The sequence below is a fragment of the Opisthocomus hoazin genome, chromosome 1 (assembly GCF_030867145.1).
Source record: "Opisthocomus hoazin isolate bOpiHoa1 chromosome 1, bOpiHoa1.hap1, whole genome shotgun sequence".
Taxonomy (NCBI): domain Eukaryota; kingdom Metazoa; phylum Chordata; class Aves; order Opisthocomiformes; family Opisthocomidae; genus Opisthocomus; species Opisthocomus hoazin.
This window is the reverse complement of record NC_134414.1, coordinates 3,594,553-3,622,217: the sequence shown is the minus strand read 5'-3', so window position 1 is coordinate 3,622,217 and position 27,665 is coordinate 3,594,553. Positions and strand designations below refer to the sequence as shown.

The 27,665-nt window shown below is 55.9% G+C and overlaps 1 protein-coding gene across 1 annotated transcript in view; it reads left to right on the top strand.

Annotated features, from left to right (window-relative positions):
- Positions 1 to 276: 276 nt before the first annotated feature.
- CHRDL2 (chordin like 2) overlaps positions 277 to 27,665 on the top strand; it is a 43,003-nt gene continuing 15,614 nt past the window's right edge. The window contains 11 exon segments of the mRNA XM_075421429.1: positions 277 to 331; positions 629 to 670; positions 673 to 746; positions 11,352 to 11,456; positions 11,922 to 12,019; positions 12,086 to 12,147; positions 12,150 to 12,254; positions 22,090 to 22,202; positions 22,665 to 22,758; positions 23,448 to 23,590; positions 27,149 to 27,242. Of these exon segments, the coding sequence (XP_075277544.1) occupies positions 277 to 331; positions 629 to 670; positions 673 to 746; positions 11,352 to 11,456; positions 11,922 to 12,019; positions 12,086 to 12,147; positions 12,150 to 12,254; positions 22,090 to 22,202; positions 22,665 to 22,758; positions 23,448 to 23,590; positions 27,149 to 27,242 (985 nt within the window).

Here is a 27,665-nt window from a genome sequence, read left to right as displayed (position 1 = left end):
GGTTGCCCCGACCCAGGTGCAGGACCTTGCCCTTGGCCTTGTTGAACCTCATGAGGTTCACACAGCCCCACTCCTTGAGCCTGTCCAGGTCCCTCTGGATGGCATCCCGTCCTTCTGGTGTGTCTGGCTGTCGGTGCAGGAGAGGTCTTTGAGCTCAGAGATGCTCCCCTGGTGTGTTAATCTGTTTGTTAGGTGGGATGTTGGGAGGTGGTTTGTGTCCCAGCGTGGCACGTGGTGTGGATGCCCTGTTGACCATCAGAACTAAACCTCTGCTGCATGGCAGCTTGCGGTCAGAGGGCTGGACATGGCTGCTTCTACTCTTCAGTCCGAGGTAGCTCTGCCTGTGTCATCGCTGACAGATGCATTCAGCCTCTTCTCGAAGATCTCCAGCAGTGAGGACCTGAAGCCTACCCAAATGATCAGTCCCAATCTTTTAGTTTCTCACTCTTTTACCTGAATTTCTCTTATTGAAATCTAAACCTGGGACTTGTCCGGTCTCGCTGGGATGTCTCCCCCTACCTGCCATCGTCTCTGAACAAGTATTTGTTTCTATGACATATTTTTATCATAAGTAAAGAAAGGGATCTCAAATGCCAGCACAGCTCAGAAGACATGTTTCTTCTCACAGGGCTGCCTCAGCCACGGTCCTGCTTCGATGCCCCTGGTTGCTGCTGCTCCGTGCTCTCCAGCCCAGCCGCTTCATCAGCTTCCCCCAGGACGCTGCTTCCTACCAGCTTCATCTTCAGGTGTGCAAGGACTTCTTGCTTAGCCCTCAGCTTGGCCAAGGGTGACTTTATCTTTGTTTTTTTTATTTCCTGGGAAGACCAAAGGTGCATCAAGTCTTTATTTTGAAGTCAAACGGAGCTCTCGCCTTCCTGCGTGTTGCCTGAAACGCTGATTTTAGTAGCGCTTGGGCTGGATGTCACCGCGATGGCCGTTGTACTCGGGACCCTGAGAGCGTGACTTGGCTTTGCGGGTTTCTACATTCAGGGGCTTGAATCAGCTTGGAGAACTGATATTTTCTGTGGCATTTTTAAGCAAGCCTTAGGTTTGACGGAGCCCTGGAACAGGCTGCCCAGAGGGGCTGTGAAGTCTTCTTCTCTGGAGATATTCCAGACCCACCTGGACGCGGTGCTGTGCAGCCTGCTCTGGGTGACCCTGCTTCGGCAGGGGGTTGGGCTGGGTGACACACAGAGGGCCCTTCCAACCCCGACCATTCTGTGATTCTGTTCAGAATCCCCCTCCAGAGTAACTTGGTGCTTCCTTTGGCGAAGGAGCCGGTGCCGGGGATTTCTGTCCACCCGGCTCCATCGCGTGCTCTCTGATCCTCCTTTAAGGCCATCCCTTTCGAGCGGGGTCAGCGATCGTACCAGCACCCCTGGATTATCAGTGTGCAAGGAAGGTGAAGCAGAGAAAATCAGAGAGGCAGAGCCTCTGCACTGGTTGCTATGGAAATCTCTTGTACTTCTGCTTTTCATCTGCTTACTGGGGCACTAAAACAATCTGTCTTTTTACCATATTTTAGTGTCAGGTCCCTCTCCGATGAAGGCTTTCAGCTACCCTAGACATTGAGTTGGCAGCAGAGCAACTGTGGCTGCAGAGTTGGAGGTGAAGCCCTACGCCTCTGGGCCTCCCTGAAAGACCCACAGCTGGAGAGAGGAAGGCAAGACCCGAGCCCAAGAAAGAGCCTCTGAATGCGAGCCAGGAACGTGCTAGGGGTTATCATTTACTTGCCGTCTGTCTCACCCACAGTTCTGCTTTAGGCGTCTCTAGTTTAGCTGTTGAATGACTAAAAGGATATCAGTGCATCGATCCTCGCTGCTGTGGGGATCCACAAAATGCCGGCTGACAAAAGCTTAATTTCCAGGAAACAAAAAAAAATCGTCGTGACTTTGTGAAGATGAATGATGATGCGAAGGAGGCGGTGGTTTGGTGCTGGGTCTGGACTTAGTCCAGCAGCTCGGGTGCCTCCTGAAGATGCTGCTGCTAGACAGGGTCAGATGGGGCACGTTATCCCCGTGGACACCCTGGCCCCCGACAAAGCTGCCCACTCCCTGGGATCAGCCTGGCTTGGCAGATGGGGCCTGGAGAGCCCTCGGAGAGGAACAGAGAACATGGGGAGAGGAGACATTTCCCCACCACAGCCGCTTATGCAGCAAGCCACCGTGCAGAGATTTAGCTTTCTGCAGAGGTCCAGCAACCGTGGATTTGGAAAGGGATCTCTGACAGATTTTCTGCCAAATTAGAATCATAGAATGCTTTGGGCTGGAAGGGACCTTTAGAGGCCATCTAGCCCAACCCCCCTGCAGTGAGCAGGGACATCTTCAACTGGATCAGGGTGCTCAGAGCTCCATCCAACCAGGCCTGGAATGTTCCCAGGGATGGGGCATCTCCCACCTCTCTGGGTAACCTATGCCAAGGTTTCACCACCCTCACGGTAAAAAATTTCTTCCTTATATCCAGTCTAAATCTACCTTAGTTTAAAGCCATTGCTCCTTGTCCTATCACAACAGGCCCTGCTGAAAAGTTTGTCCCCAGCCCCCTTTAAGCACTGGAAGGCTGAAGTAAGGTCTCCCCGCAGCCTTCTCCTCCCCAGGCTGAGCAGCCCCAGCTCTCCCAGCCTTTCCTCCCAGCACAGGGGTTCCAGCCCTCGCATCACTGCTGGGGCCTCCTCTGGCCCCGCTCCCACAGCTCCAGCTCTGTCCTGTGCTGAGGGCTCCAGAGCTGGACGCAGGACTCCCGGGGGGTCTCAGCAGAGCGGGGCAGAGGGGCAGAATCCCCTCCCTTGCCCTGTGCCCACGCTGCTGGGGATGCAGCCCGGGGCACGGTTACTCCTGTGCATCCCACCTACCCTGGAGAGAACTTGGTTTCCGTGGCTCCAATTTCTCTTCCAACCCAAACCCCTGAAAGGGGCAACAGTTTTAAACTGAAAGAGACTGGGTTCACATTGGATGGAAGGAAGAAATTTTTCACCCACTCATGGGTCGGGCAGGAGTGTCAGAGTCCTACTCCTGTCTCATCCTGCTCGACACCCTCCTCTCTGCAGGGACAGGGAGTCCTGCCCCTCTGCTCCGCTCTGCTGAGACCCCCCGGGAGTCCTGCGTCCAGCTCTGGAGCCCTCAGCACAGGACAGAGCTGGAGCTGTGGGAGCGGGGCCAGAGGAGGCCCCAGCAATGATGCGAGGGCTGGAACCCCTCTGCTGGGAGGAAAGGCTGGGAGAGCTGGGGCTGCTCAGCCTGGGGAGGAGAAGGCTGCGGGGAGACCTTAGAGCAGCTGCCAGTGCCTGGAGGGGCTGCGAGAGAGCTGGAGAGGGGCTGTGACAAGGGCATGGGGTGACAGGGCAAGGGGTGATGGCTTTAGACTGACAGAGGGGAGGTTTAGGTTGGATATAAGGAGGAAATTCTTCACTGTGAGGGTGGTGAGGCCCTGGCCCAGGTTGCCCAGAGAAGCTGTGGCTGCCCCCTCCCTGGCAGGGTTCAAGGCCAGGTTGGACGGGGCTTTGAGCACCCTGGGCTGGTGGAAGGGGTCCCCGTCCATGGCAGGGGGTTGGAACTGGGTGATCTCTGAAGGTCGCTTCCATCCCAAACCCTTCTGTGGTTCTCAGACTCGGGACGTGTGGAGCTCAGCGCTGACCTGCAGAGGGTATCCTAAGCCCATGCATGGCTCCAGCCTCATCTCCCGCCACCCCAAGCCAAAACCTCGGCCATGCCCAGCCTGCCGGGGAACATTTCTCTACTTCTCACCTCTCCCCAGGACCTGGCAGGGTTTCACCACCACCGTTTCTCCTTGTGGCCCTCCCAGCGATGATGCCCGGCCCTGGCCAGACACTGCCGTGCGGTGCAGGTGGGGATGTGTTGCAGTGCAGACATGAGATACGGACAGGCACAGGGCACTGTGCTCCCCCATTTTTTCTCTCTATTCTTCCCCCTTGATTTGCCCAGCCCCTCTTCAGCCCTCTCTCTTTTTTGGTTGCTGATCTCAATCCCTGGAGAGGAATCTCTTACTCAGTGTCCTCTCTTCATCGCTCAGTATAGACCATCTACATACGTTGGTCTTGTGCTTGGCAACATACTTGGACACTAAAAAACCTACTAGATGTCCCATTCCAGGTTGGACTGCGTGGAGAGAGTCCAACAGAGGGCTACAAGAATGGTGAGGGGACTGGAGCTCTCCTACGAGGAGCGGCTGAGGGAGCTGGGCTTGTTCAGCCTGGAGAAGAGAAGGCTGAGAGGGGACCTTAGAAATGCCTCTGAATCTCTTCAGGGTGGGTGTCAGGAGGACGGGGCCAGACTCTTTCCAGTGGTGCCCAGTGACAGGACAAGGGGCAACGGGCACAAACTGAAGCTGAGGAAGCTCCAGCTGAAGATGCGGAAGAACTTCTTCCCTCTGAGGGTGACAGAGCACTGGCCCAGGCTGCCCAGGGAGGCTGTGGAGTCTCCTTCTCTGGAGATATTCCAGAGCCCCCTGGACAAGGTCATCTGCAGCCTGCTGTAGGTGACACTGCTTTGGCAGGAGGTTGGACTAGATGACCCACAGAGGTCCCTTCCAACCCCTACCATTCTGTGATTCTGCAAATTATATTTTTAAGCTTCATCAGTCGTTGACTGCCTTAAACCCGCAAAGATGCAGCTTTAGAGCGGTTGAAGGTCCTCCAGCACTCAGATTCACGCGAAAGCAACCGCTGCCTGCAGTCATTATGGCTGTTTGCATGGGGAACAGACGTTCTCGGATGCTGGCAACCCGGAGCTGGCACGTGCTCCCACAGCGTTTGACCGGATCCTGTTGCAACTCCGCAGAGCCCTTGGGAACACACTTTGCGTTCAAGGTGCTGTGACAAATTATGCTGCCTCCAGCACAAGTCCTGCAGGTTGTTAGATCGCTGTAGGGTGATAGAGGTAAAGGCTGCTCCTCCTTTTCCCCAGAGCATGAGTGGGGAGAAGAAGAGTGATGTCCTCAGGAGAGGTAATGTCCTCTGTAGGCAGTCTTTGCAGCTCGAAGTGTGGTATGAGACTCAATAAAGCTCCTGAGTGAGGCGGAGTTTCACTCATGGTCCAGTGGACAGAGCAATCTTCGAGACTGCTCCACAGTGAACGCTCTGCTTGAACATCCCCCAAACACAGCTGCTTTTAAGAGACCTTCAGGAGGAGCTCTCGCCAGCACAAATCACTCGTCAGGATGGGAGCAAGAAATCAGACAAGGTGATCCCTGTACCAGACTTGCAGCCGGAGGCAGCTTCCCCCAGCTGCTGCCTCATGAGGAGGTGCTGGTTGCTTGCAGGCAAGGTGTCTCCTTGCATCTCCAGATGTTCAGTGCTGAGGTGCAACCTCCAAGCTTGCGAGGTGTGTCTCCTGCCATCACTGAAGCAAAGCAAGGCCCTGGGTCGGGGCGGCACAGGAGACCGGCTGCAGGGGTGGCTGCAGCGAGCCCAGCGAGGAGTCCAAGGGCTACGCCATGAGTCGTGGGAAGGAGGTAGTTCCTCTCCCGTGGTTTCACTGCTGTGAATTACAGCGTTTCTCCAGTGCAGGAGAAGGACCAGCATAAAAACAGACCAAGGCTCAGCCTGAAGGATGCTTGCCAGCTCTCCTCTTCCCACCCCAGCTGGAGCTGCAGAGGAGGCAGGATTGCCTCTGCTGCTCGGAGAGAGATGTTTTGTCTCCCCATCCAAACCTCCATCTCTGTGTGGTGCCCAGAGGGACCAGTGGGGAACAGAGCCACCCAAGCCATCAGCCCCAATTATCCAAATATTCCTCTCTGCCTCCTGGTATCTTCTGTCATAGCATTATATCAGAATCACAGAACGGTTTGGGTTGGAAAGGACTTTAGGACCATCCAGTTCCAACCCCCTGCCATGGGCAGGGACCCCTTCCACCAGCCCAGGGTGCTCAAAGCGCCATCCAACCTTGCCTAGAACACTGCCAGGAAGGGGGCAGCCACAGCTTCTCTGGGCAACCTGGGCCAGGGCCTCACCATCCTCGCAGGGAAGAATTTCTTCCTTAGATCTGATCTAAATCTCCCCTCTTTCAGTCTGAAGCCATCACCCCTTGTCCCATCACTCCATGCCCTTGTCACAGCCCCTCTCCAGCTCTCTTGCAGCCCCTCCAGGCACTGGCAGCTGCTCTAAGGTCTCCCCGCAGCCTTCTCTTCCCCAGGCTGAGCAGCCCCAGCTCTCCCAGCCTTTCCTCCCAGCACAGGGGTTCCAGCCCTCGCATCATTGCTGGGGCCTCCTCTGGCCCCGCTCCCACAGCTCCAGCTCTGTCCTGTGCTGAGGGCTCCAGAGCTGGACGCAGGACTCCCAGGGGGTCTCAGCAGAGCGGGGCAGAGGGGCAGGACTCCCTGTCCCTGCAGAGAGGAGGGCTGTTGAACAGCATGGGACTCTGACACTCCTGCCTGACCCATGCGTGGGCTCAGGGCTTTGAGAGGTGGAGGAGATGGATGTCTCTGTGGTGACCACTCTTGGCTATGGAGGAGAATTCATAGCTGTTGCCTGCTGGAAGGGCCAGAAAAGAGCGACAAATAGGAAAAGGGCTGATAGGAAGGATTTCCAGAGAATCCAACCTATGGCTGATGGTCTCCAAGCAGAAGTTTGCAGGACCTCATCCTTCTATAGAGGGAGCACAATGGCAGCTCATCGTAGAAATGACAAAACTGAGAAGAGCCCTCGTTGGTGAGGGCAGCGGGAGGGAGAAGGGTGAAGCCCTCCAAAACAAGGTGCTGTGGGAAAGTAGATGGAGGGAATCACTCAGGGTTGTGCCTCAGCCCTGTGTGAACTCTGCGGCAGGGCTCAGGCTGTGCTGCCAGCGGTGGTGGCAAGTCTTCTGCTCATGAGGGGCTTTGAAGACACAACTCTTACCCTCCTAGGAGGCTGGGCTGGAGCTGGGGGCTGGGGAGGTACCATGAGCTTGTGGTCTCTCTGCAGAAGTGGCATGAGCAACCTTTCAGATCCCCAGGCGAGGAGAGGAAACCCATGAGGCTCCAAGCATCAGATGCGAGTTTTGTGAAGTTGCAGCATGAAGAAAATAAGGATTTTTCTCTATTTAGCTGTACCCTGTGGAGTATGGCAGAGAGGCGTCATCCCATTTCGTGTCCGTCTCACTGGGATGGAAGGGCCCCATCTCCGTTGACTCTAGCTTGGACCTCTGGCATGCTGCTGTGGAACACATCAAGTCCTCCTTGAATGTGTGACAAAAATAAAGGACACGGTCGCCAGCCATCGACAGGGATGGAGGAAGACTGTGGAGTTACAAGAGGAATCTCTCCTCTGCTTTGGGCGACCCCGACTTCATGTGCCAGCGCCTCTGCCCTCCCGCCGGCCACAGTTCCCACGAGGCTGTGACCGTTCGCTCAGGGCCTCATGCCACAGCCTGTGTTGAAAAAACAAAAGCAGAATCCACTCAGGAGAGGTGATTTTCCCTGCTTTGACGAAAGGAGCTTGGTGCCGGCTCGGATTGTGTAGCTGGCTGAGGGTTGGTGGGGTGGGCTTCAATGAGGACTGTGGTTTTCGCTGCGAGATGACTGATAATCAGGATTTGCTCCCGCATTCCCCAGGATGGGCAGCCTTCGCACCCGAGCAGAAGATACCACGTCAGGCTACGTGTTTTTGCAGCCTGGTGTGAAGTGAGGCAGCAGCTCCCTCGTCTCCAGGGCAGGGCTCGCTCCCGCGAACGGATTTCTTTAGACCGGCTTGCAACGGTTCGCGGCCCCGCAGGTTTCCAGCTCCATCGCCTGCAGCTGGCAGCCCTCGCCTGCGCGTTTCTCGTGGTCCACAGACACGCGCCGGATCAAGTGTCGGGGCCGCAGGGCTGCAAACTTCCAGGGGAAGGTGTGGTGTGGAGCCAGCTCCTCCAGCCTGCAGTCTGGCCAGCTCACGATCCTGCCACGAGGCTTGCGTGGCGGGGGTTGTTATTGGAGCCCACGCTGTTTATTCAGTAGTTTGTAGGAGAATCTCAGTTTTAATTCAAAAAGAAAAACCACCCAAAACCAAAAAAGGAATCGTCTCCTCTCCTCAGTTGCCCAGAAAACATGAAATGAGTTTGACCTAGAGGCTCAGGAACCAGAAGGCAAATAAAAAGCACCCAAGTTTTATTATTTGCAAGCCAATCCCGTGTTTTTTGGAGCCTGATTCATGATCGCAGATGGATTGATGTTGGCAGTATCGAACTGCCAGCCGGATTCCTTCACAGATGAAGATAAAGAGCCTCGTTTTTGCCAAAGGGTGAATGTATTCTTTATGAGACGCAACAGAGATGTAACACAGCACCTTGCCCCTGACAAGGCTGGCCTTTATTTCCTGGGTCTGTGCTTAGGACATGGCTGAACTTTCCCATAAGTTTTAGCCCTGATGTGGGGCCAGGATCTACAGTCCTGAATTCAGCTGTTGCTGTTGCAGCGGAGACGTAAAATAACTTCATTGACTTGGGCTTCGCGTCCCCATTTTTCTAAGCACTTTGATAACTTGCCCACAGACTTATGCTACAAATGGGCTTTTCAAGTCCGCCCTGTGCAAGGGAAGAGCTGGGAGAGGAGGTTCTGGCTGTTCCTGGTGGGAGCTGGAAGGAGCTTGCTGTTTACCTAAACCCCTTTAACATCTTTTCCGAGGCATGAGAAGAAAAAGAGGGATGTTGCTAGCAGAATTTGCAGGGAGCTGGAAACGAGTGGATGCTGAAGCAAGCTGGATTAGATGGTACGTTGAGGACCGTTGGGTGAGTTGAACCTGTCTGGTGCGACTCTACCCTGCGTGGAGGCATGGAGCTGCCAGTGTGCTGATAACACAGTGGGGACAGGAAGATGGGGAAAAAAATATGGGTGCTCCAACCACAGCATGGGACATCCCAGTCCCAGGCCTGCACGGAAGCTGCGGCGGTGCCGACCCATCGCTCAGAGAAGAGGGCAGCGTGGACCATCCCGGGCTTTGGGTTGCTCTGACACATCAGACGCTGTAATCCACAAGTTATGTTGCTGCCTTCTCTAAAAGCCAGCTTTGTACTTTGTCTTGAAGGTGTGTGGTCGCGTCAGGATTGCTCCAGTTAGCCCTGAAATACAGCAGCAACGGCACTGCCTGTGCTTTCTGTAGACGATGGGTGGCAGATGAGGTGCAGAGCAGCCCTGGGTTAGAGGCTCCTACGTTCCCCTGTAGTGACTTGCTCCTTCAGCAGAACTTGCTCCTTCAGCAGAATCATGCTCGCAAGTCACGGGGGAGGGCACCGAGTGGGAAAATTATTTTCAGAGCTTGTAAGCAGGTAGACCTGTGATGGTTCCCGCAGACGACCCAGCCCGGTCTCCCGCACAGCTCTTTGAGGATCCGTATGGAGAGTCAAGGCGGGGTGAGGACTCGTCTGCGTTTGCCAGCCGTGGTTGCCATCTGCTTCCTGAAAGGTGCGTCCAGCCAACGCGCGTGCAGGAACTCATCCTGACTTCTCGTACTCAGCAGCTTAAAGAGAAAATAACAAAGCTGGTGATTGAAAGTATTATTAAAACAGGTTTCTTATTACAAAGGTGATTTCCCTCATATCCAGCTCCAGCAACAGGCGCCTGCAGACGTGGTTTGGTACAGGGGGATGTGTCTGGCTCCTGGGGCAGGGTTAGAGCCAGAGGGAAAGAAGAGATGAGTGGAAAGAAGAGTTTTTGCTGCAGAAATTCCCCTTGTCTGCTTTCGTCTCCAAGCCAAACGAGGCACGTGTCTGGTGTGACCAGGATTAGGGGTTTGGGACACATTGGAGCTGTTGTTGGCAGGCTGGTGGCTTGGTGCCACTCTGAAGCGGGTTGGCATCAGACACGAAGGTCTCACACCCTGGAAAGCCAGGCCCCAAGCTTGAATTAATGGAAGAAAATAAATAATAACTTGGCTGATGGAGGAGCTCACCTGGTGCCAAAGGGATTGCAGGTGGTGACAATCTCTCCCTTGCCAGTGGTGTGAGGGAGCTGAAGGAGATGAGGGGAAGAGAAGGGACCCCGTGGTGTAGAGATGAAGCCATTCGCAAAGGCCTCCTTCAAAGTCTGGGACCTCTATCCAAGCCTGCCTGGAGGAGAACGTGGGCGTGAAGGTGTTCAGGAGTTCAAGCCTGTATTTCTTGTGCTAATAAATTGTCGTGCTCTAAGCACCCCTGGAAGTTGTGAAGGTGGAGTAGGAGAAATGGGGAAAAAAACATGCAAAATCTGGCCTTGGGGGTCTAAGGAAGCTGCAGGAACCCATCCCCATGATGGACTGGTGGCCCTGGGTTATTCTGGCCGTGGGAAGCAGCGCTGCTGAGCAGATGCAGCTGCTCAGGGACTATCCAGTGCTGCCCAGCTTCTCCGTGAGGATCCTGGAGAGGAGAAAGCTGAGCCCCACAGACAGACAGAGCAGGGCTGGCAGCCGGAGCTGGACCATTTCGTGCAGGATTTGGGGAGCAGCGGGAACAGCAGCAAACGTGTCTGGAGGAGAGGTGGCTTCTCCAGGGGTGACTGTGTGACCGGTGGCTTTCCAACCGACGGTGTTTCGTGCCCAGCAGCTCCATGCTGCGGAGACGAAGGGCAGCCGAGGTGCGATCGCTGCTCTCCGCTCTGCTGGGGAGGGTTTGGGAGCGTGGCTGGGGGCCAGGGGTGGTCCATGCAGGCAGGGGCTGCCATGGTCATTTAAGATGACTTTATGCAGTGGGAGGAATGTAAAGCAGCTGGCGGGGAGAGCGGACTCGACCGCTTTGTCTCGCTGAAACCTCTGTGTGCTGCGGGTATGGGGCTGATAGCTGCACCCCACTTCCCCGGGAAGGAAGGAGCCCATCCGTGGCACTGGGAAGGGAGCTGGGAAATACTGGGGAGGGAGTCAAGGCGCTGGGGGACCTCGGTGATGGAGCAGAGGCTGCAGCTCGGATTTCTGCTGGGAGCATGGGATGCTCGGGGCTGTTCCAGCTTCACCCCAGGATGGGGTAGATGCATCTGCGTGGGCTCAGCCCCAGCGTTGGGGTTTAAACCTCTCCCGGGGGCGGGGGGTCTCAAGCATCTCAGGGCCAGGTGGGGTTTAACAGGGTGAAGAGGTGCAGCCGGGCCTCGTGTCGGGAGGTGGGGGTGTGTGTGACATGTCCCCTTAGTGTCACCTCCCGGCTCGCAGCACCCCAGGACGGGGGTCCGGGGAGGCAGGGGTTAAACCTGCGGCTCCCGCACCCCTTCCCCGCCCGCTCTCCCTCCCTCCGCCCTCCCGCCGCCGAGGAATTTCCTAAAACACCAAAAAAAAAAAAAAAAAAAAAAGTGGGAAAATAATAATAATTTAAAAAAAAAAAGCCACCAAACCCCACCACCCTGCGGATCTACCCCCCCACCCCCCCACTCCGATCTCCGCCTTTAATACCAACAAACAAACTCCTCGGCTCTCCCTAAAGGAGGCGCCTTTGATCGGAGCCAGGCGAGCCCCGCCGGGCACCGGCACCGGCACCCCCGGGCACCGACAGTTTCGGCAACCGGCACCCTCGGCACCGGCACCCCCGGTCCCGACACCCTCGGCACCCTCAGGCACCGGCACCGGCATCGCCGCACTCCCGGGCACCGGCACCCTCGGCACCCCTGGGAACCGGCACCGCACCCCCGGCACCGCACCCCCGGCACCGACACCCCTGGACACCGGTATCCCTGGTCCCGGCACCCTCGGCACCCCCGGGCACCGGCACCGGCACCCCCGGACACCGGCACCGCACCCCCAGCACCGGCATCACCGGCAGCCCCGGTCCCGGAACCCTCGGCACCCCAGGGCACCGGCACCGCACCCCCGGCACCGACATCCCCGGGAACCGGCACCCCCGGTACCGACACCCCCGGCACCCGCGGCACCAGCACCCTCGGCACCCCTGGACACCGGCATCTCCGGGAACCGGCACCGCACCCCCGGCTCCGACACCCCAGGGCACCGCATCCCCGGGAACCGGCACCCCCGGTACCGACACCCCCGGCACCAGCACCCTCGGCACCCCCGGGCACCGGCCCCGGCTCCGAGAGCCCCGACACCGACACCGAGACCTCGGCACCCCCGGCAGCGACAGCGAAGCCCCTCCGGGCACCGACCACCAACGCATCCCCGGGCACCGCACCGGGACCAGCACCGGGACATCGGGCAGAGAAGCACCGGGACCGAGACATCCCCGGGCACCCCCCGGGCACCCCCGGGCACCGGGACCGGAGCCCCCGGGCGCCCCATCGCCGGGCTGCGATGCTTCCCGGGGCGGGACCCCTCGCCTTCCTCCTCCGGTGCCTGCTGCTCCTCTTCGCCTCCGAGAGCCGAGCCCGGGCTCGTAAGTCCCCCTCGCTCCTCTCCCGGTTGCGCTGGGTCGCTCCGTGCCTCAGTTTCCCCACCCCGGGAATTAGCCGGGGGGGGGGGGGGTGTGCTTGCGGGCGTGGCTGGGGACACGGAGGGGCTGCTGGCCACGGCAGGTGATGGTCCTCCATGGCCAGGATGTCCCAGGCCATGCGGCAAGCCATGTCCCCCCATCCTGCGCTGCTGGGGTCACGGCTGTGTCCCCCTCCACCCGCTGCTGGCCCCGGCTGCTTTTGAGGGGGGGGACACGGGACGTACAGCGCCGAGCGCACTGCTGCGTGCTGGTGAGGGGGCTGTGGGCTTCCGTGGGCTGGCAGGGGCTGGGACCCCTCTCCCGTGGGCTGGAAGTCGCGTGGGGCAGAGAGGTGAATCGCAGCCCTTCCTCTGCACAGATCCCACCCCACGTGGGTTCCTCTCCCCACCACCGGTGGAAGGGAACATGGGCGGTTTGGGGAAATGACCCCCCCCCAAGCCAAAGCTGGGGGCTTTTCTTGATGTCCACCTTCATGTCCCTCTTACGAAGAGCAGCTGAGGGAGCTGGGGCTGCTCAGTCTGGAGAAGAGGAGGCTGAGGGGAGACCTTCTCGCTCTCTACAGCTCCCTGACAGGAGGGTGTAGTGAGGCAGGGGTTGGTCTCTTCTCCCAAGGAACCAGCAATAGGACAAGAGGCAATGGCCTCAAGCTGCATTAGGGGAGGTTTAGATTGGATATCAGAAAAAATTTCTGCACTGAAAGAGTGGTCAGGCCTTGGCCCAGGCTGCCCATGGCAGTGGTGGAGTCCCCATCCCTGGAGGGGTTCAGAAACCGTGTGGATGTGGCCCTTGGGGACATGGTTGAGCAGGCATGGTGGGGTTGGGCTGGTGGTTGGACTTGATGATCTTCGAGGTCTTTCCCAACCTTAATGATTACATGATTCTATGTCCACCCCTTGTTCTCTCCTTGCTCCCGCTCCCAGCTGGCCCACTGGGGCAGGTAAGATTTGGGATGGTGAAGGGATGTTCAGCATTTCCTTCTACAAAAAAAACCTGAAGAACTTGGCCAGGGCTGTTTAGCAGCTTGGAGGATGCTGAAGGTGTTAATGGGGGCCAGGAGGTGGGTTTGGCTTGAGCAAGGCACCGGGACCCCACCGAGGGGTGCTGGGCACCCCTACAACATCGCAAAGCCACCTGAGCGCCGAGCAAACCAGAGCAGGACCCGTCGCTTCCCGACATTGATTTTCTCCTTGAATCTCCCGAAATCCCGGCAGAGTCTGTCGGTGGCTGCGTTCGGATGATTTACGACTTCCCCGCTGCCAGCAGCACATTAGGCACTCGGCGAACAACCGTCCTGCCCGGAGCACCGACCCAAAACGTGAGCGCTGGTTTGCTCGTCCCAGCGGTGGGGCGTGCTGGGGGAGAAAGGCAGGAGGATGGATGGGTCTCGGAGAGCAAAATCCGGGTGAGTTTGGCCCCTTTCCCCCCCCCAGGCTCATTGAAAGCCGCTGAGATCGGCCCACAGCGTCTGTTTCTTGCAGGAGGGGCTGCGGGTCTGACTCCCTGCCCCTGCCAGGGCTGCGTTAACCCTGGTACCCAGGTCAGGAGGAGGGTGGAGACATCTCCAGAAGGTGAACCAACTCCTGGGTGAGGTGTTCACTCTTCGGAGGTGCCTGCTGATGGTAGCAGAGCCCCGAAATTGGGCATCCACCAGGATGGATAGGGGCTTCCTTTGAGGGAAACGGGGTTTGTGATGGTGCAAAAGGGCAGGGGACTGGACCAGGGTTGGAGCAGGGTGGTCCGGGACCGCCTCCAGCTCCGCATCGCTTTGTCTCTGCTCCCCACGGCGCGGGGAGCTCAGCTGCGGCTCCAGGTGTCCCGCAGTCAAGAGCAGGGGGTCTCGGGGACAAGGTCCTCATCGAAACGTGGGCTTTTCTCCGCTGCCCACCTCTGCAGCTCACTGTCTCACATTTTTCTCGGGGCTGAGTGCTTGGGGAGAATGAAGGCAGGGATAAATTAGTTATGAGCAGGCTCATCAGCCAAGAGACCTACAGTGTCGTGGCTAAAAATAGGTGAGAAGCAGAAACGCTTGAGCTTGAGGGCAAGTCAGAAAAGAAGAATTTGCCCACAGAAATAGGCTATTTCGGGGGATTTACACTCTCAGCTGAAAAAATATCAGGGGCACAGGTTACTGGGCCGACTGTGCTGCAGCCCGGCCACTGTGAGTAATTCAGCGGCCGCAGATGAACGCGATGGTGGTTTGGCTGGAGGCATTGAAACACCAGCAGCTCCAGAGAGCACGGGGCAGTGGTTTTGCCCAGGAGCTCGGAATTTGCAGTTTCATTTCTTTTTAATGCGGTTCCTGGAGAAAAGGGGGTTCGTGGGATCAGTCTGTCCTATGAGTTTGAATCCAGTGCGACGAGGGACGGAGCGGCCCAAGATGGGAAAGACCGGGATTAAAAGCAAATCCTACTGGTGGCCACAGTAAGGGAGAGGTGAGGGCAGCACGCCCTGCTTTAGACAACTGAGCATCCCCCTGGGAAGGAGCGGAGGGAAACGGGGCCCCATCTGCTGCTCGCAGAGCCCATGGGGATACTCTGAGTGCATGACCTGGACAGGCTGGAGAGTTGGGCGCAGAGGAACCTGATGAGGTTCAACAAGAGCAAGTGCAGGGTCCTGCACCTGGGGAGGAACAACCCCAGGCACCAGTACAGGCTGGGGCTGACCTGCTGGAGAGCAGCTCTGCGGAGAGGGACTGGGAGTGCTGGGGGACGACAGGGTGACCATGAGCCAGCAGCGTGCCCTGGCTGCCAAGAAGGCCAATGGGATCCTGGGGTGCATCAGGAGCAGTGTGGGCAGCAGGTCGAGGGAGGTTCTCCTTCCCCTCTGCTCTGCCCTGGTGAGGCCCCATCTGCAGTGCTGTGTCCAGTGCTGGGCTCCCCAGTTCAAGAAAGATGAGGAGCTACTGGAGAGAGTCCAGCGGAGGGCTACGAGGATGATGAGGAGACTGGAGCATCTCTCCTACGAGGAGAGGCTGAAGGAGCTGGTCTTGTTCAGTGTGGAGAAGAGAAGGCTGAGAGGGGACCTTAGAAATGCCTCTAAATATCTGAAGGGTGGGTGTCAGGAGGAGAGGGCCAGAATCTTTCCAGTGGTGCCCAGCAACAGGACAAGGGGCAATGGGCACAAACTGAAGCCGAGGAAGTTCCAGCTGAATATGAGGAAGAACTTCTTCCCTCTGAGGGTGACGGACCCCTGGAACAGGCTGCCCAGAGGGGCTGTGGAGTCTCCTTCTCTGGAGGTATTCAAGACCCACCTGGACGCGGTGCTGTGCAGCCTGCTCTGGGTGACCCTGCTTCAGCAGGGGGTTGGACTAGATGACCCACAGAGGTCCCTTCCGACCCCAAACATTCTGTGATTCTGTGACTTCCCTCGGCTCCTCCATCCTGGGGAGCTTGGCAATGCTTTGTGAGGCTGCGTTTGCAGAGCTGCAGAGCTTTCCAGGCTCCCGAAGTCCTGAGAAGAAAATCCCAGCCCAGGACTGAGCCAGGCGAGTGCGTGGGAAGTGATCTGGACGTGAGTGGAGTCGTTAGGATGCCGCATGTCAAGAGCCCGGTGTGCTTTAACCAGTCCCTTCGCAGCTAAGTTGCATTTTAAGCCCTTCATAAATACAGGGCTGTCATAGGAGCGCCTGGACTTTGTGTACCAGACAGTACTTTTTTACACTTTATTTATGACCGCTCTTAAAACTCGCAAACTGGTTTGTGTAAACACCCCCCCGCATGCCCGGCGCGGTGCTGGCTGGCAGGTGCGTGACCTCCGAAAACGCTGTCGGGGCCGGGAGCCCAGCTCAGACGTGCCCTGCTCGGGGTAGAGCTGCGGGGGGATCACCCTGGGGATGCAGAGATGGGGGAAACCCCTGTGCCATGAGACGAAATGAGGGGGAAGTGGGGTGAGACCTGCGGGATGGTTTGGCAGCATCCTTGCTGGAGCCAGTTTGGTACCTGGAGTGAAAGTCCCTCCTAGGGAAACTGAGGCACAGGGCTTTCCACACTTCGGGGTCTTGTAGGTGCATTAGCTCCTCTGCAGCCACAGGTCAAGGCTTTACCTGCAGCAGGGCCTCACCGCTGGGGACTCCTCGGTGTCCTGCAGCGTAGAGGAGCTCCAGTGTGAATCAGGACTGATGTACCTGGCTGCCAAGAAGGCCAATGGGATCCTGGGGTGCATTAGGAGGAGTGTGGCCAGCAGGTCCAGGGAGGTTCTCCTTCTCCTCTACACTGCCCTAGTGAGGCCTCTTCAGGAGTACTCTGTCCAGTTCTGGGCTCCCCAGTTCAAGAAAGATGAAGAGCTACTGGAGAGAGTCCAGTGGAGGGCTACGAGGATGAGGAGGGGACTGGAGCATCTGTCCTACGAGGAGAGGCTGAGGGAGCTGGGCTTGTTCAGCCTGAAGAACAGAAGGCTGAGAGGGGACCTTAGAAATGCCGATAAATCTCTTCAGGGTGGGTGTCAGGAGGATGGGGCCAGACTCTTTCCAGTGGTGCCCAGCGACAGGACAAGGGGCAATGGGCACAACCTGAAGCACAGGAAGTTCCGTCTGAACATGAGGAAGAACTTCTTCCCTCTGAGGGTGACGGAGCACTGGAACAGGCTGCCCAGGGAGGCTGTGGAGTCTCCTTCTCTGGAGATATTCAAGACCTGCCTGGACAAGGTCCTCTACAGCCTACTGTAGGTGACCCTGCTTTGGCAGGAGGGTTGGACTAGATGACCCACAGAGGTCCCTTCCCACCCCTACCATTCTGTCATTCTGTAAGGTGATCCCACACGTGCGGAGACCTGGCTGGGTAACGGGTGTGCAAATCGGAGCCATTCCCTGCGCTGATGGAGCAGTGGTGTAAAAACAGCTTTAATCTTCCCATGGAAGCCCATGGAGCCCATCAGGACTCTCTGCTCAGGTCTGGGAAACACCAACATGGGAGTTGGGGGTGTAAGGGCAGGGTCTTGCTCGCGCGCGTGTGTACATGGCTTGACTTTGTTGAGCATCAGTCCCTATATCCAGCAGGAGGTGAAGTGAGCATGGCTGAGGCTGAGCCAGAGAAGGATTTGGCAGCAGAACATGGTATTTTGGTAGCCATCATGTGTGCAAGTTTAACAGCTTGCTGTGGTTCCTGCTGCCGTGGGGCTTGGGTTCGGTGCAGGAGAGCATCTGACCTGTGTTAGCCCCTGGTTCAGCCTTGGTCAAGGTGCCTGAAGCAGTGGGATGAGTCACACCATGATGGGAAGCCCATGGGGACATCCTTGTCCTCACAGCTCCCTGCAAATATGAAGAGGTGCAAGGAACTGGCTCAAACAAGTTGTGTCAGTGGGTGAGACAGCTTCAAGGGACAGGTCTCATGGACATGCGAGGGGACTTGTCTGTGTCCAAGGCCAGGAGATGTCCAGGGGTGGTCTGACTAATATTGGCCAGCTTGATGGTTCAACAAGGTGGCTATGGGGTCTCGCTCATCTCCCCTCAGTTCTCTCACTGGATGTAGAGCAGATCACAAAGATGTGGGATGGCATCTCGTCGATGGCTGGTGTGTGAAGCTGTTAAGATGCGTCTCAAAGAGGCGTTGGGGCCATTCTCATGGTGTGAGAGGGATGTCAGCAGTCACCTAAGGCAGTGCAGGATGGGTTTCTCCATGCCATTCAGTTTGTCACCCCGGATTGACGTCTCTAGACCATCTCGTGAAGATGCTGCTCCAGGGGGTTCACAGAGTGTCTCCCAGCCTCCATGATAGCCTCTTCTGGGGTTTAAATCTCCTGGTAGCTGGAAAGCTTCCCACAATACCTTAATCTTCCAGGCTTTGCCCTAAGCTGATTGCTTCTTTTTGTCCTTGCCATGGCCAGAGCTCACCCTTTTCTTTGAAACGGCCCTCTCTTGCCTCATCCTCGCCCTTGTTCTTTCTGTCTTATATTAGATACCCTCCTTGGTATCCAGAATGCAAATGATGATAATTAATGTCAATTAATGATAATCAAGGTCAACGAGGGCTTGGCATAGCCTCAAGCATTGACCGAGGGCGTCCAGACTCTTGCTGCGGGTGCACTCCCCAGCATGGTGTTGGCTGGTGCCAACTTGGGCTTTGCCAAATGCCTGGGGACAGCTGGACCAGGGTTATTCCAGCAGGTGGGCATGGATATGGGATATGAGCTGGGCCAGATCACTGGCCCCAGACCTTGGCCTGTGGTGGTCAATGATATGGATGTAACCAGGTGGCCCTCACCCAAGAAAACACTGGAGCTATGGTAGAAAACGGCTATTGGACAGGGAGGCAGAGAGAGACTTTCTTCCTCCATGATGTCCCCAGCAGAGTCCTTTGGGGTGGGCAAGGCAGAGCAGGTCCCACGTGGAAGATTTGCCTCTGCAGCATCTCCCACCCTCCCTCTCAGCATGAGGCCACAGGACTTGGTGCCGGGCAGCAGAGAAATGGTTTACATGGTTTTCGGCTGATTTTTCTGGTTCATACAACCCGTAATGGTACTCTGAAGGGCAGGGTCTTGTATCGGGAACTTCTTGTATTTGAGAAGAAACTGGCCAGCTGGGACCTGTTCTTGGAGGTGTTTGCAATGGGAGCTGTTTGCCCCTTTCTACCTCTGCTCCTGCTTCCAGGTCCCATAGGGCCACCTCCAAGTGTGGAGCCTCTGGCTTGCAATCAGCAAGCTCTGGTTGTGTCTCCAAGGTGGCATGGACCAGGCTGGCCCTCTGTCTTCTCCTGCCCAGGGATCACGTGATCCGCAGGAAGAAAAACTAAGTGGTGGCTTCATCTGGACTTTTGGTACTGCAGCCTTGAAAGCACTCTGCAGCTCAAGAGCCCTCTCTGGAAAACAAGAAGTAAAACAACGTGACTTTTGTGAGCGTGCTGCTGCCGAAGACGCAATAAATAAGGAGACTGAACGGCACGGGAGCAATTTACTGCCACAAATGGCTTTTCACTCCGAGTGAATTGGGAAAGTTTGACCTCTGAAAATGAAATTATTAGACTGGCATGGGAAAAAATGATCCAGAGCCTCCAGCTTTTAAGCCTCCTCCTTCCATCCATCCCCAGCTTGCTTTTAACCAAACATGCCGGCACCTCTTGCCAAATACGCGGCATGGTGCTACTGAGATGTGGACAAGTGTCTGCTGCTGCCCAGTGCTGCCAGTCGGCTTTAATTTTACCAGCGGGCCCTTTGCAGACATGAATCAGGCTGCTTTCGAGGGCTGGACCCAAACCAGGGCTCCACTTGTGATTAAATGTTTGAACGAAGCAGCCAACTGGCATGGGAGCCTGCGAGTTGAGCGGGGCCGCGTCACATGAAGGCAACTCGATTTCTTCACGCATAGCGTAATTCATGAAGATGCTGCAAGCAGGGAAAAATGAAGTCATTTTCTCGCCCTTTTGCAAAATGATGATTTCTTTTTTAGGTTTGTGGATTTTTTTTTTCCCTTCTCTTCTGGGTTTCTGCAGTTTCCAGCCGCATATTCCCCATTCTTGCATGGTTTGCTGTAAGCTCGTGTCGTGCGTGGCCAGGAATATGGGTTTGCTGACTTATCAAGAGGTTTGGAGCAAGCTATGGGGACGCTGTAAAGACCTGAGTAGAGAAAATGAAGGAAAATGCTTCTGCCTGTCCCTCTGATGGCATCCACCCCAAAATTATCGCAAATCTCTACCTCTGCAGATGCAATGTTGGCCCCATACTGCTGTGCTTGGGATGGGCGATCTGGACAGCTGGTAGCCACCTCCTTTGAAGGTACAACTTGGAGAATCATGCGCTTGAAGCCATCAACTCACCAAGGAGCTGAGGACTGCTGGCAGACCCACAGGGCTTGAGTTGGAAGGGATCCATAAGGATCATCATAGAACCCTAGGGCTGCCCTTCCTGATGGCCACAGGGTCTGGCTGTGGTAGAGCATCGCTTGGGTTCATCCTGAGGATGGTCAGGAGGACGGATGGGAGCCCACCATAGGGTATTTGTATGAGTTTTGCCTAGTTGGTGGGAGAAACACATTAAGCAGGTGGCATTGACAGCTTTGGCAAGGTGGGACAAGGCCAGCCGGGCTCTCTACACCACTCCTATGTCCCAGGTGACAGATTGGAACACAGGATGGCTTTTAGCATTGTTGGGGTAGAGAACGCCTCTGAGCTCATTTTTGGGACCCTCTACTAGTCACTGAGGAGTCCTTACAGCAGTGTAGCGGGGTCAGCAGCCATTAGCTTGCCCGACTTCACGGGGCAGGCAGTGGGAGCTGGGCACCATGCTTCAGAAAACAGCCCTCTCCCCTCTTCCCACGTCCCCAGGGTGCTGCAAGGTTTTAAAAGACTCATAAATGCTTCAGGGAGCATAAATGTCTCCGCTGCCTTCAAGCAACGTAACCACCCAGACTACCTCAAGTCCCCTCGATGACATAGCCTTTTAAATCACCTTCAGTTTTTAGTGGGGCTGTAAGCACTTAAACCACTAATAACACACACGGACAGGGGTGTGCTTGTTCACGAAAGAGGTTAAGCCCCGGCGCATCCCTCTGGCTGGCCCGGGCTTGGGGACACGCCATGGGAGAGCAGGAGCAGCCAACGGGCTGCGGTGGGAGTTACAAGGTCCAGGTTCCTGCAGGTCCAGCCATGGTCAGATCTCGGTCCTGCAGGACCAGGCGATGCTTTTTTGATGTGAACATTAAGGATGACTGAATTGGGCTTTCTGGCCAAAGCCCTGTGGTTTTTGGTGGTGATTATGGCCACGGTTTGTCCCACAGGTCCTGCTGCAGGCTGGCCTCTGCCTGGCAAAGACTTGGAGTGTAACCAAGGGCTAGGAGATGGAGGGGTTGATAGGGACCTGCTAAAGTATGGGAAGAGGGGACATCTCTGAATGGGGTCTCCTTTGCCAGTCGTGCTGGGCACCACCTCACCCCTCTCCCTGTGCTGTGGCAAGGTTAAACCCATCCAGTGTAGGCAGGGCTGGATCATTTCTAGGACAGTTCAAGAGCACGGCTGGAAACTGGCTCTTCTCAGGATGGTAGGATCAAGGGGGAAGAGAAAAATACACGGTTTTATGCGTTTTGCGGCATAAAGTGGACGAGGTGGACTTGTGGTCCCCATGGACAGCCACCTAAACAAAGAGCATGGTTCAACCCACTCCAGCCAGACCAGTGCCATGTTGAGCTCAGGAAAGCCAAGGGGCAGAGCCTGGTGGGACAGGGCCAGCTAACATCGTCCTGCCACTTAGGGCTGATACTTGACTGGCTGTGTGCTGATAGTGCTTGTCCAGGGATTCTTGAGAGAATGAGCTGAAGCTCTTACAGGGAGCAAAAGGTTTTCCTTCAGAATGTGTTTTTAACCCCAAAATGTATTTTTTTCTTCTTTTTTTGGGTAACAGTGAAAACGTCTCCTAAACTCAGGCTCTCCTATACCCTCCACCACTCACAGCCCTGCTGGGGAAAATTCAGTCCCATAGAATCACCCTGAAATCACCTGCCCATCTTCAAACGAGCATTTCTACTGATATATTGTAGAGAGTCAACTACAATTTATGCCTCAAACCAGCCGTTCTGTTCCTTGCCTGCAAAGCGACTCCAGCTCGCACAGAGGAGTTGCCAGTTGGTTGGATGGGTCCCAGGCTAAGAAAGCTCCCCAAATCATGGCAAAAAAAAAGTGGATTTTGGGGAATGTATTCAGCCTGGTGTTATGGTGGGTGGGATGTGGCCATCAGCTACTCACGGGGGACAGCATGAACGCACCAAGCTGTCCCTGCTCTGCTCATTGCAGAGGGAGGAGAGGTCTCCCAAGGACCGTTTGTTTCTCTCATGCAGCTTCTCTTGATTGACTTTCAGGGCCGGATGTGTTCTGCGACTTCAACGGAAAGAAGTACAGCCCGGGCGAGAGCTGGCACCCCTACCTGGAGCCGCAGGGGCTGATGTACTGCATCCGCTGCAGCTGCTCCGAGGCATGTCTCCTGCACGGTGCCGGAGGAGGTGGTGGGGATGCTGCTGCGTTGGGGAGCAAAAAGCTTTGTCAGCTTTTAAGCAGATCAGTTCTGGTGTCTAATTTGACCAGAGGGGCCCTTTCCAGTCCTGTAGGGACGTTGGATTGATCTCTTTCCTTTTGAAAAAGCCCCTGGTTCCCCTTTGGGTTTTCGGTTGGCTTTGTGAGGGAGCTGTCTCAGTAGCGTTAGTGGGCTGTGGGTGGAGATGGCTCAGGGCTGCTGTGGGACCATCTTGGGTGATGAGAGACGAGACCATGAACTGGCTGACAGCAGGGTCCAAGCCAGGGATGGAGACATCCTTGGCTGCATGAGCTACACCAGCACAATCTGTCATGATAATGGGGCCATCATCCAACATCTTCCTCCTCGTGCAGGGCTGAACGTGTAGCTGACCAAACCATCTTTCTCTCTGTCTCTCCCCAGAACGCCAACACCAGGTGCTACCGGATCCAGTGCCCGGCTCTGCAGTGTGCCAGCCCGGTCACAGACCCTCAGCAGTGCTGCCCGCGGTGTCTCGGTAGGTGGACATCCCACAGGGAGGGGGTGACAGGGTGGCCATGGTCCTGCAGGGCAGATCATTTGCCAGGAAAATGTGTTGCATACAGGAAAAAAAAGATAATTTTCAAGGTTTTTAACAAAATTCTTGAATTTTTCACTCCCGTGGATGTGATGATCTCCAACATTACATCATGCAGCCTGCTGTAGGCGACCCTGCTTTGGCAGGGGGTTTGGACTAGATGACCCACAGAGGTCCCTTCCAACCCCTACCATTCTGTGATTCTGTGTAACATCAGCTGGAGTCAGATCAGAAGGGCTTCTCCCATGGGTAATTGGCTAAATATAAAATACAGGGGGGAGGGTTCTAGTTTTTTTTTCTTGATTTCCCAAATCGCCAGTGGTTTTTGACTAGCTTTGCCACCACTCTGGCGTGGCTGAGGGCAAGACCCTGGGAGGTCAGACTTCCAAGTTTTACCTCCGTGATGAGCTCAGCGCAGTCAGGGCAGCCCCATTCTCCAAACGCTTTTGGGCACATCAATCCCCACCGGTCATGCGATGCCCCGGCCACTTCTTCGTGATAACTGGTGTGTAAGGGGCTCTTTGTCCTTTCGGGCTGGGCTGCTGGGGAATATGCTGAGCACCTACGCTACATGGGAGCTGGGTTAGGGGCTGGCTCTCATCCTGCTGCTTTCTCATCTTCTTTTCCAGAGCCACATTCCCCTTCTGGCCTCCGGGCACCTGTCAAGTCCTGCCAATACAATGGGACGACGTACCAGCAAGGCGAGATGTTCACCACCAGCGAGCTCTTTCCCAGCCGCCAGCCAAACCAGTGTGTGCAGTGCAGCTGCTCCGTAAGCTCCCTGCAAGCCCGCGGGAGGTGGGGAGGGCTCAGAGTCTGCTTCTGCACCCCAACAGTGTCCCACCAGGTCATAAAACTCATGAGGACCATTGGGTGGTACCAGCCCGTGGTAGGATGGTTATTATTCAGCGGGCACAAACTGAAGCATAGGAAGTTCCATCTGAACAGGAGGAAGAACTTCTTCACTCCAGTTCTGGGCTCCCTCATTCAAGAAGGATGAGGAACTACTGGAGAGAGTCCAATGGAGGGCTGCAAGGATGAGGAGGGGACTGGAGCATCTCTCCTACGAGGAGGGGCTGAGGGAGCTGGGCTTGTTCAGCCTGAAGAAGAGAAGGCTGAGAGGGGATCTCATAAATGCTTATAAATCTCTTCAGGGTGGGTGTCAGGAGGATGGGGCCAGACTCTTTTCAGTGGTGCCCAGCGACAGGACAAGGGGCAACGGGCACAAACTGAAGCATAGGAAGTTCCAGCTGAACATGAGGAAGAACTTCTTCAGTCTGAGGGTGACGGAGCCCTGGCCCAGGCTGCCCAGGGAGGTTGCAGATTCTCCTTCTCTGGAGATATTCCAACCCCGGCTGGACGCAGTCCTGTGCATCCTGCTCTGGGTGACCCTGCTTCGGCAGGAGGTTGGACTAGATGACCCACAGAGGTTCCTTCCAACCCCTGCCATGCTGTGATTCAGTGATTCTGTGATTGTGTGCAGAGCTGTGCCCCTTAGAAGGGCTGTGCCTGTGCTTTCCAGGCTGTCTACAAAAAGCATTTTCAGGAAGTGTCTGCCTTTCACGCTGAGTTGCAATGACCTTTGCAGGACCATTGCATGCCCTACCTGAGGGCTGTGACGGCAGCCAGGATGCTGCTTGGTCCTCAGTGTGCATCCCCGTGATGGATTGCCCATCCACCACCCATTGCCAGCACCAGAGGGATGTTCCTTCTCTGTGAGCCTCCAGCAATGCCCTGCGACAGGGCTTGGCTCCGCTCTGCCCAGCCCTCTCCCACAGCCTGGGATCCTACGAAAAACCATCAAAACCCGAGTCCTGACACTTTCCTTGGGAGGCGCGAGGCAGCCTGGCCAGCAGTGATGGGGAAGGTGTGCGGAGCGCAGCGCTGCCCGCGCCAGGAGCTGAGTGTTGGGAGATAAATAGAACAGCTCCTCCTCCTCGAGAGGGAGCGAGGAAGGGGGATTGAAAGTGTTGGCACTGGACTTGCATGCTGTGGGGAGCTGCTCACACCGGCTGCAGCCTCTGCCATAAAAAAGAAGAGGGTTGCAGACGTGGCTTTCACTGCGCGTTGTACAGAGCCCTTGGATGGGACCACGTTCCACTGGTCTGTGCTTTGCTTGTAACATATAATTGGACTAAGCTTGGCCAGGAAAGAAAAAGGGGTGAGAGAGCCCAAACTACCTCTCTGGCTCATGCCAAGAACACGCACATGGTGGTCACCATCAGCCGATGCTTGATAGTAAAGTATCCGTGATAGCAGGATAGCTGGTCTGATCCGTTGTGCTTGTGCACGCCTCGGAGCTAGGTGGCTTGGAGCTAGGTGGCAAGAGGAATAGTTCAGATGTAGAAATTATACAGCTTTTGAGGCTGGTTCCTCTCGGACGGACCCCAGTTGGATGCCAGCCCACCAGGCTGCGGACAAACGCCGGAAAGGAGCCCTCGAATCTGACTGTACGTGCCCACGTGGCCCTGCTTTTCCACTCCGCCCGCCACCATCCCCGGGAGCCTGTGGAGCTCCGTGTCCCTCTCGGAGGCACTGGCTCTCGCTCAGACTCTGTTTATTCGGCAGGATAGTGCCTTGGATACGAAGGGGAAAATAAAAGGATGGCTGTGGAGCCTTGCAGCGGCGGGGTCTCGCCGGGCTGTGTCTGATGTTGTCAGCTGCTAGAACAGCTGCGTGAACAGCTGGTCTAAACCTCTTTGCAAACTACCCTGAGACCAGAGCCTCTGGGATAAATCCTCCTTTTTACGACATTTGCTCTTCCCCGCCCAACGCAGGTCATTGCCATGAGCTGTTGGTCAGAAGGAGAACGAAGGAAGAGGCTGCATGGCCAAACCCCACTCCCTGCAGGGCTGGACCCCGTGGAGGTCCCTGAAGCGGAGAGCAGGGTTTGGGTTGCAGCAACCTCCACCAGCTCCTCTCATTCACCAAACTTTCTTCCTCCTCTTCACGTGCCCTGCACAGAGGCTTGCCTTCCTGATGGTAGAAGACGCTGTGGTTTGGTTTTCTAAGGATATCCTTGGTTAACCTTCTGGTTTCGGTTGACTCAAAGCTTGTGGATACCCCAGAGAAAATTGCTGCATGGAGAAGAGGACCTTGCTGTTGAGGTCTGGCTGCTGCTGAGCTGCTGAACATCCTTTTTTCAGCTTTCTGCAAAGCAGCAAAAACTTAGCCCTGCAGCAAACAAGTGCAAATCCATTGACCGAAGTGGGTCTGGGATGCACTAAAGTCAAGACTGGCCTGACCTGTGGTTTTCAGCTTGAATTACTACATGTTTTCCAAACTAACCACCAAGCCAGTGGAAGAAGGTCTCCACCTGAACGTCCACCCACAGCTCTCGACCCAGCGTCTTTGTGTGCTTGGCTCTGGTGTTATCGAATAACCCAAGACAGAGGGAGGGCAGAGCTGTGGCCTGGACCTGGGTCTGGGTTCAGCATCACGCTTTCTCTTTCCACCTGTCTCCTCCAGGTCCTTGTCCTGAGAGATGTCAGAGAAAATGTTCTTGTGCCACTTCGAATTGGTGGGCATTTTGCAGGGTTTACAGGTGTGTGGTGGCTGTTACAGATCCAGCAGCACTAATGATGCCTGAGAGCAAGGCACCACCACCCACTTTTTGGGGAAGACCCTTCCACTCATGAGCAATCAGTGGACCAGCTGTGCTAGGAGAGGACACCATCCACCATGCTATATTCCACAGGATGGAGAGCATGGCAGGGGCAGATTCTCAGCTTTCATCAGTTGTTCAGCGGTTGGTGATATTTGAAGATGGACTCTACGATTTATGCTGATGATGATCCGAGGGCTGGAGCACCTCTCCTATGAGGACAGGCTGAGGGAGTTGGGGCTGTTCAGCCTGGAGAAGAGAAGGCTCCGGGGTGACCTTAGAGCACCCTGCTAGTGCCTGAAGGGACCTACAGGAAGGATGGAGACGGGCTTTTCCCAAGGGTGTGTAGTGATAGGACAAGGGGGAACGGCTCTAAACTAAAAGAGAGGAGATTTAGATTAGATATTAGAAAGAAATTCTTCACTGTGAGGGTAGTAAGGCCTTGGCCCAGGTTGCCCAGAGCAGCTGTGGCTGCCCCCTCCCTGGCAGTGTTCAAGGCCAGGTTGGATGGAGCTCTGAGCAACCTGGTCTGGTGGAAGATGTCCCTGCTGATGGCAGGGGGGTTGGAATCAGATGATCTTTAAGGTCTCTTCCAACCCTTACCATTCTATGATTCTATGCTAGATCTGGAATTTGAAGTGCTGGCACCCCAATACGGGGGACGTACAGCCCTATCCAGATCTTTATAATGCTGACAATGCCTTTTTTTTCCTCCTGCCCTCCTAGGAAGGACAGATTTACTGCGGCTTGGTGACCTGCCCGGAGCTGTTGTGCTCCTCTCCCCTAACGGTGCCGGATTCCTGCTGCCAGGTCTGCAAAGGTAATGAGGGGCCCAGGACCTGCTCCTGAGCAAGGGTTGGGAGACCCCGGCTGGTTGCCACCAGCTGGCAGGAGCCATTTCAAAGCAGAATTTTGGAAGCCTGTGCTGTAAATCAGACCAGTTGCTCTGTCTTGGTTGCACCAGGAAACAAAAGAAGAGGGCTCAGGTTTTTTCTTGCATGCTTCCTCTACCACACCTAGTTGTGTCCTGCCTCCCTGCAGCCCATACGCTGGCTAGGGCTGAGCTCTTTGCCCTGCCACTGGTGTATCATGCCAGAGATGTGACCTGCATGGAGGGCAAAGTCCTCCAAACAACTCACTCATCAGGATGGAGGTGGTTGTATGGACCGTGTAAAGATGGTACATGCTGCTGTTCCTCCAGGAAAGTTTCCAGGAGAGTCAGGGGAAACCAACCCTTTCCACC